General features: G+C 44.5%; 1 protein-coding gene across 1 annotated transcript; it reads left to right on the top strand.

Moving 5' to 3' along the window:
- Nucleotides 1-8,688: 8,688 nt before the first annotated feature.
- LOC121541264 (alpha-2Db adrenergic receptor-like) lies at nucleotides 8,689-10,323 on the top strand. Its single transcript, XM_041850247.2, has one exon. The coding sequence runs from the start codon at nucleotides 8,998-9,000 to the stop codon at nucleotides 10,285-10,287; it is 1,290 nt and encodes a 429-aa protein (XP_041706181.1). The 5' UTR covers nucleotides 8,689-8,997; the 3' UTR covers nucleotides 10,288-10,323.
- The last annotated feature ends 1,387 nt before the right edge of the window (nucleotides 10,324-11,710 follow it).

Below are 11,710 nucleotides of genomic sequence, written 5' to 3'. Positions count from 1 at the left end.
TTCTATGGGTAGCCCAGGGAACTTAGAACTCCCAGCTCCTCCAGCCGTGCCTCTACACAGTCAGCCTGTTTCTATGGGTAGCCCAGGGAACTTAGAACTCCCAGCTCCTCCAGCCGTGCCTCTCCACAGTCAGCCTGTTTCTATGGGTAGCCCAGGGAACTTAGAACTCCCAGCTCCTCCAGCCGTGCCTCTCCACAGTCAGCCTGTTTCTATGGGTAGCCCAGGGAACTTAGAACTCCCAGCTCCTCCAGCCGTGCCTCTCCACAGTCAGCCTGTTTCTATGGGTAGCCCAGGGAACTTAGAACTCCCAGCTCCTCCAGCCGTGCCTCTCCACAGTCAGCCTGTTTCTATGGGTAGCCCAGGGAACTTTGAACTCCCAGCTCCTCCAGCCGTGCCTCTCCACAGTCAGCCTGTTTCTATGGGTAGCCCAGGGAACTTAGAACTCCCAGCTCCTCCAGCCGTGCCTCTCCCACAGTCAGCCTGTTTCTATGGGTAGCCCAGGGAACTTAGAACTCCCAGCTCCTCCAGCCGTGCCTCTCCACAGTCAGCCTGTTTCTATGGGTAGCCCAGGGAACTTAGAACTCCCAGCTCCTCCAGCCGTGCCTCTCCACAGTCAGCCTGTTTCTATGGGTAGCCCAGGGAACTTAGAACTCCCAGCTCCTCCAGCCGTGCCTCTCCACAGTCAGCCTGTTTCTATGGGTAGCCCAGGGAACTTAGAACTCCCAGCTCCTCCAGCCGTGCCTCTACACAGTCAGCCTGTTTCTATGGGTAGCCCAGGGAACTTAGAACTCCCAGCTCCTCCAGCCGTGCCTCCCCACAGTCAGCCTGTTTCTATGGGTAGCCCAGGGAACTTAGAACTCCCAGTTCCTCCAGCCGTGCCTCTCCACAGTCAGCCTGTTTCTATGGGTAGCCCAGGGAACTTAGAACTCCCAGCTCCTCCAGCCGTGCCTCTCCACAGTCAGCCTGTTTCTATGGGTAGCCCAGGGAACTTAGAACTCCCAGCTCCTCCAGCCGTGCCTCTCCACAGTCAGCCTGTTTCTATGGGTAGCCCAGGGAACTTAGAACTCCCAGCTCCTCCAGCCGTGCCTCTCCACAGTCAGCCTGTTTCTATGGGTAGCCCAGGGAACTTAGAACTCCCAGCTCCTCCAGCCGTGCCTCTCCACAGTCAGCCTGTTTCTATGGGTAGCCCAGGAACTTAGAACTCCCAGCTCCTCCAGCCGTGCCTCTCCACAGTCAGCCTGTTTCTATGGGTAGCCCAGGGAACTTAGAACTCCCAGCTCCTCCAGCCGTGCCTCTCCACAGTCAGCCTGTTTCTATGGGTAGCCCAGGGAACTTAGAACTCCCAGCTCCTCCAGCCGTGCCTCTCCACAGTCAGCCTGTTTCTATGGGTAGCCCAGGGAACTTAGAACTCCCAGCTCCTCCAGCCGTGCCTCTCCACAGTCAGCCTGTTTCTATGGGTAGCCCAGGGAACTTAGAACTCCCAGCTCCTCCAGCCGTGCCTCTCCACAGTCAGCCTGTTTCTATGGATATCACAGGGACTTAGAACTAATGAAGATAACGTATAGGGCCAATCCCAAAATGGAATAATCATAATCTACATGAAGAGGCAATTTTGATTGCCTGAGGTCTGTATAGAAAAGCATTCCTCGACATCCGCATGCGAGTGACATTCCCAACAAGGCCAATAATAACCAATAATTGGTGTTAAAAAATAATGTTATTCAGGGGGCGTACTTCACTAGGGTTTTCATAGCACATCCATTTTCTCAATTGTATTCAATTGAAAGAGACAGATGTGGTTGGAGAGTATGATAAAGTGTGTACCCACAGAGCCCAGTAACTTTGCAGTAAATAACACTATCATTAAAGACAGCGGGCCAGAACTAGGAGGTTTTACAGAGCAACCTCCCTCTGATCTTGTATTTGTATAAGTATTCATTAAGGATCCCCATTAGTTCCTGCCAGCACCTACTCTTCCTGGGGTCCAAACACATTAAGGCACTTACATAACACAATAAAAAAAAAAAAAAAACAGTACATCATATAGCATTATTACACCACTACATATCTACAATACAAAATGTATAATACCACCATACAACAATATTACAATGTACGTGTGTGTAGAGTGCGTGTGCTAGGGTGTGTGTGTGTCTGTGTGTGTCTGTGTGTGTGTGTGTGCCTGTGTGTGTGTTTATCTCTTCACAGTCCGCATTATTCTTAAGGTGTCGTTTGATCTGTTTTTTTTAAATCAGATTTTACTCCTCGCGTGAGTTACTTGATGTGGGTTTGTTTCCCACGGGGGGCCAGTATGGAAAAAAACAAAAAAACATGTATGCATTCACTAACTGTAAGTCGCTCTGGATAAGAGCGTCTGCTAAATGACTAAAATGTAAATGTAATGTAAATGATACAGTCAATCTCTCCTCTGCTTTGAGCCAGGAGAGATTGACATGCATGTCATTGATGTTAGCTCTCTGTGTACATTTAAGGGCTAGCCGTGCTGCCCATGTCCCTCTTTGTGGCACGACCATATGACTGGGCAGTAGTCCAGGTGTGACAAAACTAGGGCCTGTAGGACTTGTTTTGTTGATAGCAATGTCAAGAAAGCAGAGCAACGCTTCATTACGGACAGACCTCTCCCAATCTTAGCTACCGTTGCATCAAGATGTTTTGACCATGACAGTTTACAATCCAGGGTTACACACCAAGCAGCATTAGTCTCCGCAACTTGCTCAATTTACATTTACATTTACATTTACATTTAAGTCATTTAGCAGACGCTCTTATCCAGAGCGACTTACAGGAGCAATTAGGGTTAAGTGCCTTGCTTAAGGGCACATCGACAGATTTTTCACCTAGTCGGCTCGGGGATTAGAACCAGCGACCTTTCGGTTACTGGCACAACGCTCTTACCCACTAAGCTACCTGCCGCCCCATTTGAACATAATTCATTCCAAGATTTAGTTGAAGTTTAGGGTTTAGTGAATGGTTTGTCCCAAATACAATGCATTTAGTTTTTGAAATATTTAGTACTAGCTTATTATTTGCCACCCATTCTAAAACGTACTGCAGCTCTTTGTTAAGTGTTGCAGTGACTTCACTTGCTCTGGTAGCTGACTTGTATAGTGTTGAGTCATCCGCATACATAGACACACAGACTTTACTCAGTGCCAGTAGCAGGTCATTAGTAAAGATTGAAAAAAGTAAGGGGCCTAGACAACTGCCCTGGTGAATGCCAGACCCTGCCAGCAGGGGCGGTGTGTTCATTAGGGCGATATGGGCGACGCACTGCCAAACGGGAAAAGGAAGGGATTTTTTTTCTAATCAATTATATCACGGCAACAGTAGTTATCAGTGTTCTAATCTAGACGTCTGATCTGCCACTAAATGTCCAATCAGGCTAAAGTCGTGCTTCAAATGGCCCCGCCCCTTTTGGGGCGATTTCAGTCAGGTTGAAAATTGCCCCAGAAGTCTCTCATAGCCTGTCATGTAAAATCTTTTTTTTTCAAATATCAGAGCTTTCAATACAATCTCTATGGGTTTCTGAGGGCTTGCACTTACGCGCTTTCGTCATACGTAACATAACCATGAACGTAACTAAGAAAAGAGCGGGTAGCAGCGTCAATCAATTCACGTACTACTATCAAGATGGCTAGCGTTCAGTGCAACTCGATTGTCTCTTTGAAAGAAGTTCACATCAAAGACCATTCAAAACGAGCTACTGGAGTGTATGCTAGCGGTCATGAGGGAACATATTGTGGAGGAGGTGAAGTCGGCGAACTTCGTAGCTATCCAAGCTGACGAGACCACGGACGTTTCTACACAGACACAGCTGGTGCTTGTGCTGAGGTACATAGATAGCAACCACAAAGTGCAGGAGCGCTTTTTTGAGTTCCTTCCCATCTCGGAATCAACCTCAGTCTCAATCGCCAGTGTGCTTTTGGAGAGACTGAACGGTCTTTTGCCGGCGACGAGAAAGTCAAACTGTGGTGCACTGGCACTGTACCAGGTTCTCATGAGCTACAACCTCCAGGAGACGTTCTCTGAGACTGTGACTCTGTTGAACATCCTCATAACTACTCCCATGACAACAGCTGAAGCTGAGAGATGTTTCTCAACTTTGACACGAGTTAAGACATTCCTGCGAAATTCAATGGGCCAGGAACGTCTGAATGCACTGGCCATGCTTTCCATGGAGAGGGAACTAGTCCTCAGCATGCCTGATTTCAATGAGAACGTCATTGACCGCTTTGCTGCATTGAAAGAGAGAAGAGAACAGTTTCAGTACAAGTAATGTAGCCTCTCTCTCTCTTTGTCCCTCCCTGTCTGTCTCTTTAACACACACACGCCCAAATCAGTTCACAGTTGATGTTGTTTAAAATAGTTATTTTTCATTTAAAAAAAAGTAAAGAATAAAAAAAAATCTGTTCATGTTCATTTTTACAAATCTATACAATTGGCCAGAATATGGTTGTTCATATTTACAAATCTATACAATTGGCCAGAATATGGTTGTTCATTTTTACAAAGCCATACAGATAGCTGTGTTTACCTTTTCTAGAAATTATTTTCAAATTCTGTTTTCAGGCAAAATGTCTATCACTGTTCATTTTCACAAATCTATACAAGAGGGCAGAATATGGAAGTCTATAAAAATTTCTTATTACCAATAACTTGCATCAATGTTTTCAGTAGCCTCTATCAAAAGCTCCTGCTTGCTTGTTGTGAATTATGCTCAGGTGCACATATTTCCAATTCAACCATGAGGCAAAAAATGTGGTAAAAGCTCTTGTTGATCCTGCAATCTGAACAAATACCAAGATGCTGTATTTTCAGCTGATATTTCATTTGTTTATGGAAATGCATATTGTTTATGCAGTGTTGAGGAATGTGAAAGAACACCCTTGATTATTTTTACTGTGATAACTTATTTTGCTTTTGTAAGCCAACACTTTTGAGATCAGTCAATAAATGCTTCTGGCATTGACTTATATGCTGCCCCTGTCTTCATGTTGTTGCTGGACATATCTTTTTTTAAATGTGTGTAGTTCACCTAAATCATCAGAAAAATTGCCCCCCCTGAGAATTTTTTCAGGAGCCGCCACTGCCTGCCAGTATTATGTTGGAGAGGCTTCCATGAAAGAACATCCTCTTTCTGTTAGACAGGTAACTCTTGATCCACGATATAGCAGGGAATGTAAAGCCATAGCACATATGTTTTTCAAGCAGCAGATTATGATCAATAATGTCAAAAGCTGCACTGAAGTCTCACAAAACAGCTCCCACAAGCTTCTTTTTATAAATGTATTTCAGCCAATCATCAGCCATTTGTGTAAGTGCCGTACATGTTGAGTGCCCTTCCCTATAAGCATGCTGAAAGTCAGTTGTTAATTTGTTTACTGTGAAATAACTTTGTATCTCGTCAAACTCCATTTTTTGGTTGGTAGCAGGCTGATTGGCCGGCTGTTTCAGCCAGTTAAGGGTGCTTTGCTATTATTGGGTGGCGGAATGACTTTTGCTTCCCTCCAGGCCTGAGGGCACACACTTTCCTATAGGCTTAGATGGAAGAGATGGCATATAGGAGTGGCAAATGTCAGGCACTGGATTCCGACATGTGGTAGTTACAGTAATGTAATATGTACAGTGAGCTACAGAAGTAAGGGGACAGCGATAACTTGTGTTGGCTCTGTACTCTAGCACTTAGGATGTGAAATGATACAATGACTATGAGGTTAAAGTGCACACTGTCAGGTTTAATTTGAGGGTATTTTCATCCATATCGGGTGAACCGTTTAGAAGTTACAACACTTTTGTACATAGTCCCCCCATTTTAGGGGACCGAAAGTATTGGGACAAATTCACTTACAGTGGGGAAAAAAAGTATTTAGTCAGCCACCAATTGTGCAAGTTCTCCCACTTAAAAAGATGAGAGAGGCCTGTAATTTTCATCATAGGTACACGTCAACTATGACAGACAAATTGAGAGAGAAAAAATCCAGAAAATCACATTGGATTTTTCACATTGGATTTCTGGCTCTCACAGACCTGTAACTTCTTCTTTAAGAGGCTCCTCTGTCCTCCACTCGTTACCTGTATTAATGTCACCTGTTTGAACTTGTTATCAGTATAAAAGACACCTGTCCACAACCTCAAACAGTCACACTCCATACTCCACTATGGCCAAGACCAAAGAGCTGTCAAAGGACACCAGAAACAAAATTGTAGACCTGCACCAGGCTGGGAAGACTGAATCTGCAATAGGTAAGCAGCTTGGTTTGAAGAAATCAACTGTGAGAGCAATTATTAGGAAATGGAAGACATACAAGACCACTGATAATCTCCCTCGATCTGGGACTCCACGCAAGATCTCACCCTGTGGGGTCAAAATGATCACAAGAACAGTGAGCAAAAATCCCAGAACCACACGGGGGGACCTAGTGAATGACCTGCAGAAAGCTGGGACCAAAGTAACAAAGCCTACCATCAGTAACACACTCACGCCGCAGGGACTCAAATCCTGCAGTGCCAGACGTGTCCCCCTGCTTAAGCCAGTACATGTCCAGGCCCGTCTGAAGTTTGCTAGAGTGCATTTGGATGATCCAGAAGAGGATTGGGAGAATGTCATATGGTCAGATGAAACCAAAATAGAACTTTTTTGGTAAAAACTCAACTCAGTCGTGTTTGGAGGACAAAGAATGCAGAGTTGCATCCAAAGAACACCATACCTACTGTGAAGCATGGGGGTGGAAACATCATGCTTTGGGGCAGTTTTTCTGCAAAGGGACCAGGACGACTGATCCGTGTAAAGGAAAGAATGAATGGGGCCATGTATCGTGAGATTTTGAGTGAAAACCTCCTTCCATCAGCAAGGGCATTGAAGATGAAACATGGCTGGGTCTTTCAGCATGACAATGATCCCAAACACACCGCCCGGGCAACGAAGGAGTGGCTTCGTAAGAAGCATTTCAAGGTCCTGGAGTGGCCTAGCCAGTCTCCAGATCTCAACCCCATAGAAAATCTTTGGAGGGAGTTGAAAGTCCATGTTGCCCAGCGACAGCCCCAAAACATCACTGCTCTAGAGGAGATCTGCATGGAGGAATGGGCCAAAATACCAGCAACAGTGTGTGAAAACCTTGTGAAGACTTACAGAAAACGTTTGACCTGTGTCATTGCCAACAAAGGGTATATAACAAAGTATTGAGAAACTTTTGTTATTGACCAAATACTTATTTTCCACCATAATTTGCAAATAAATTCATAAAAAATCCTACAATGTGATTTTCTGGATTTTTTTTCTCATTTTGTCTGTCATGGTTGATGTGTACCTATGATGAAAATTACAGGCCTCTCTCATCTTTTTAAATGGGATAACTTGCGCAATTGGTGGCTGACTAAATACTTTTTTCCCCCACTGTATATGTGTATTAAAGTAGTCAAAGTATTGTAAATAAGAGAATATGTTTCTAAACACTTCTACATTAATGTGGATGCTACCATGATTACAGATAGTCCTGAATGAATCATGAATAATGGTGAATGAGAAAGTTACAGACGCACAAATATCATCACCCCCCCAACAAATGCTAACCTCCCCTGTTATTGTAATGGTGAGAGATTATGTCTTGGTGTATGATATTTGTGCGTCTGTAACTTTCTCACTTATCATTATTCACGATTCATTCAGGATTATCTGTAATCATGGTAGCATCCACATTAATGTAGAAGTGTTTAGAAACATATTCTATTCTTATTTACAATAAAAGTGACTCCAAAATCACACAATACATTATTTACCATTCATTTCTATTGAGCACCAAATTATTGGACACACAACCAAAGCAAACAGCAAATACATCTAACAAGTTTTGGAATGCTAGGAATATGGGAACAAATACTAAACTTTTGACTACTTTAATACACATAAGTGAATTTGTCCCAATACTTTTGGTCCTCTAAAATGTGGGGACTATGTACAAAAAGTGCTGTAATTTCTTAACGGTTCACCCGATATGGATGAAAATACCCTCAAGTTAAATCTGACAGTCATTGTAATTTTATAATTTCAAATCAAATGTGCTGGAGTACAGAGCCAAAACAATAAAATATCACTGTCACTGTTCAAATACTTCTGTAGCTCACTGTAGATGTGTCGACATATCAAAAAATCAGGTGGCTGTTGGTCATCATCATGTTTCATAGTGAATACAAGTGTCATAGTTTAAGTCATAGTTTAAGTGTGTGTGTGTGTGTGTGCGCGCGCGTGTGTGTGTGTGACACAACAAAATACGGCTGGTTGGCTGTTGGAGAGAAATCCAAATCCTTTGAGCCTCCAGGCTTCAGATAATTAGATGTCGATTTTTTATTGATCAAATAAACTGCAGGCACCGCGTTTGTCAAGTAACGTTATTTTACGCTTCTAAAGATACCTATAACATTTGATAGCCTGCACAGATTTCAAAACGGTGATGTTGTGTTCATTTGACAATAAATTCACCTGTCTTTAGTGCCATTATTACCCTATTCCCAAGGTTTAATCATGTGCGTAATTGCGCTATAACCCCCCCTGCCCCTCCCTCTCTCCCTCTCCCCCCTCTCTCTCTCTCTCTCTCTCTGAACTGATATGCCTCTCCACTCTAGCATGAACGCGGCCAATGCGCAACGACCAGATTAAAGTAGGAACTTCAGGCTGCCATCTGTCCCTGGTTTCTTGGACTGCCGTCATACGCGAGGGAACCATACATTCAAAATATTTGTATTTCCTTGCACAAATACAAACTGCAGAGCGTGGCCAGACATTGTTGGAGTTGCGGGCAACCTTGTGCGCACGAACTGAAAACACAACACTGCAGGATGTTACTTCTCCTGGTCATTCCGTCTGTGATTTCGATTGAACCGTGATGTTTCCACATAATGGGTCAACTGGTTAGATGAAAGATTACTACTTTTATCAAATTGCGAAATGTGCGACCCTCGCCTTGTGTATCTCTGCTTGGAATGCGCGAGGAGAATGGGGAGGAACAGACGTGTCTATCCAGAATGGATATAACCCCAACAACTTTTGCCGGGGCGAACTCATCAGAGGATATTAATGGCACGAGTGCCCAAAGACCTCTGCCTCACTCCCAGAGCGTGGCCGTCTTCATCGTGCTTCTAGTCACCATTATCATTCTGGTGACAATCGTGGGGAATGTACTTGTTGTGGTGGCCGTTTTCACCAGCCGCGCGCTCGGTGCGCCGCAGAATCTCTTCCTTGTCTCTTTGGCATCGGCAGATATATTAGTTGCCACCTTGGTCATCCCGTTCTCCCTCGCCAACGAGGTCATGGGTTACTGGTACTTTGGGAGCACCTGGTGCGCATTCTACCTGGCCCTTGACGTCCTCTTCTGCACGTCCTCCATAGTGCACCTCTGTGCCATAAGTCTGGACAGGTACTGGTCTGTAACCAAAGCTGTTAGCTATAATCGGAAGAGGACGCCCAAGCGTATTAAGTGTATGATCACCGTGGTCTGGGTCATATCAGCAGTCATCTCTTTTCCACCGTTGCTTATGACCAAACACGACGAGCACGAGTGCTTGCTCAACAACGAAACATGGTATATTCTCTCGTCTTGCCTGGTATCCTTTTTCGCCCCGGGACTAATCATGATTCTAGTGTATTGTAAAATATATAAAGTGGCCAAGCAGCGCGCATCAACCGTGTTTGCAGCAAAGAACGGGACGGAGAGACAGCCTTCGCAGTCGGAGACGTGCTTCGTGCCCAGGGGGAAGTTTGAGGTGGAGAGCCCCAGCAGCCCCAGTTTAGGTGGCCACCTGCGGAAAGGAGAGCTTGATGATATCGACCTGGAGGAGAGCTGCGTGGCCGACAGCAAGCCCAAGAACTGCCACTTCTCCAAGAGAGGGAAAGTGGAGGGCGCAAACGCTTTCCCAAAACAGAGTTGCCGCGTGTCATGGGCTTCAAACCGCAACGCGCAGCTCTCTCGGGAGCAAAAGATAAGACAGATGTCACTGTCAAAGACCAAATTGGCGCAGATGCGGGAAAAGCGCTTTACGTTTGTACTTGCAGTGGTGATGGGGGTGTTTGTACTCTGCTGGTTCCCATTTTTTTTTACATACAGTCTGCACGCAATATGCAGAGATTGTTGCCCGATTCCGGATGCTCTCTTTAATCTGTTTTTCTGGATTGGTTACTGTAACAGTTCAGTGAACCCTATCATTTACACAATATTTAATCGCGATTTTCGGAGATCATTCAAGAAGATCATATGCCAGACTTCACGCACATAGGTTTACAAAAACATGTTCTCCCTCTCTCTCTCTCGCTCTCTCTCTCTCTCTCTCTCTCTCTCTCTCTCTCTCTCTCTCTCTCTCTCTCTCTCTCTCTCTCTCTCTCTCTCTCTCTCTCTCTCTCTCTCTCTCTCTCTCTCTCTCTCTATATGTGTGTGTGTGTGTGTGTGTGTGTGTGTGTGGGTAAACTCTGTTGCGTTTAGTATATATACTTATGAGACGTGTAACACGTGTTTGTAGAGTACTGTGATAAGATTTAAAAATAATAATAATTTAATGTCTTGTAAAAATTGACTTCAAAGTTAAAAAAATGAGTTTGTAACCGTCAGATGGTGTTTCTGTGGACTTGAATGCATCAGGTTGCAAATCGGCATAATTGATAACAAAAAAAAACAAAGATCATTATCAGTATCCAATCTACATATTAGAGAAGCATGAGTCAGACAACACTGTTATGTTTCTCCATGTTGTTAATCACATTTCTCAGTGTTCTGTTATTAATACATTAAAGGGCTTTTGATGTAAAGAGGCAATTAATGACTTGTTACTCTCTGAGAAGTCTAACCTAACGTAGCAGGCATAAAATAAATGCCTGAAACTAGATCCCCTACATCCTGGTCTTGACAAGAAGAAGAAAAAACTGGTCAGGTGAGGTTCCCTTCTGCACTGTTCAATCAATCAAGTAAATGTGGAGGAGTTAAGATGGAGTGTTGCCTTGTTAATGTCCAAAAGCAGAAGTCATGTCACAGGCTCTCTTCCATTTCCCCTAAAAACCGGGACATCTGAGGCTAGAGACAAAGACAGTACAGTATGAACATAGGCAGAAACTGCTTGTCCAATAGAAATCCCTGATCAAACACTCAAATCAAAGGCACTCCTTCGATATAAAGGTGTTTTTCACGAAAATGAAAACTATCGGTTTGTCACTTTCACGAGGTTGGAGTAATAACATGTTCAACTACTTAAGACATTGGCTTGAATCCAGGTTGTGCCTTTAGATTTCGAGAAAATTAACAACTAAGGAAGAATGTTTCACTTCTCTCATTGACTTCTCAAACCCCAAACCCTGGCCTGGTTTGATTGGTCTGTTTCGCAAGTGTTCCCGGAAGTCTCGCGATATTGTGTCTCCTGAGTGGCGCAGTGGTCTAAGGCACTGCATCGCAGTGCTAACTGTGCCACTAGAGATCCTGGTTCGAATCCAGGCTCTGTCACAGCCGGCCGCGACCGGGAGACTCATGGGCGGCGCACAATTGGCCCAGCGTCGTCCAGGGTAGGGGAGGGAATGGCCGGCAGGGATGTAGCTCAGTTGATAGAGCATGGCGTTTGCAACGCCAGGGTTGTGGGTTTGATTCCCACGGGGGGCCAGTATAAAAAAATATATATATGTATTCACTAACTGTAAGTTGCTCTGGATAAGAGCGTC

The sequence above is a fragment of the Coregonus clupeaformis genome, unplaced genomic scaffold (assembly GCF_020615455.1).
Source record: "Coregonus clupeaformis isolate EN_2021a unplaced genomic scaffold, ASM2061545v1 scaf0627, whole genome shotgun sequence".
NCBI lineage: Eukaryota > Metazoa > Chordata > Actinopteri > Salmoniformes > Salmonidae > Coregonus > Coregonus clupeaformis.
Note: the sequence above shows the minus strand (reverse complement) of the source record. Positions and strands in the feature narration are given on the sequence as shown.

Coding starts and splice junctions, on each gene's coding strand:
- LOC121541264 (XM_041850247.2), top strand. CDS start 8,998: ATGCGCGAGGAGAATGGGGAGGAACAGACGTGTCTATCCAGAATGGAT.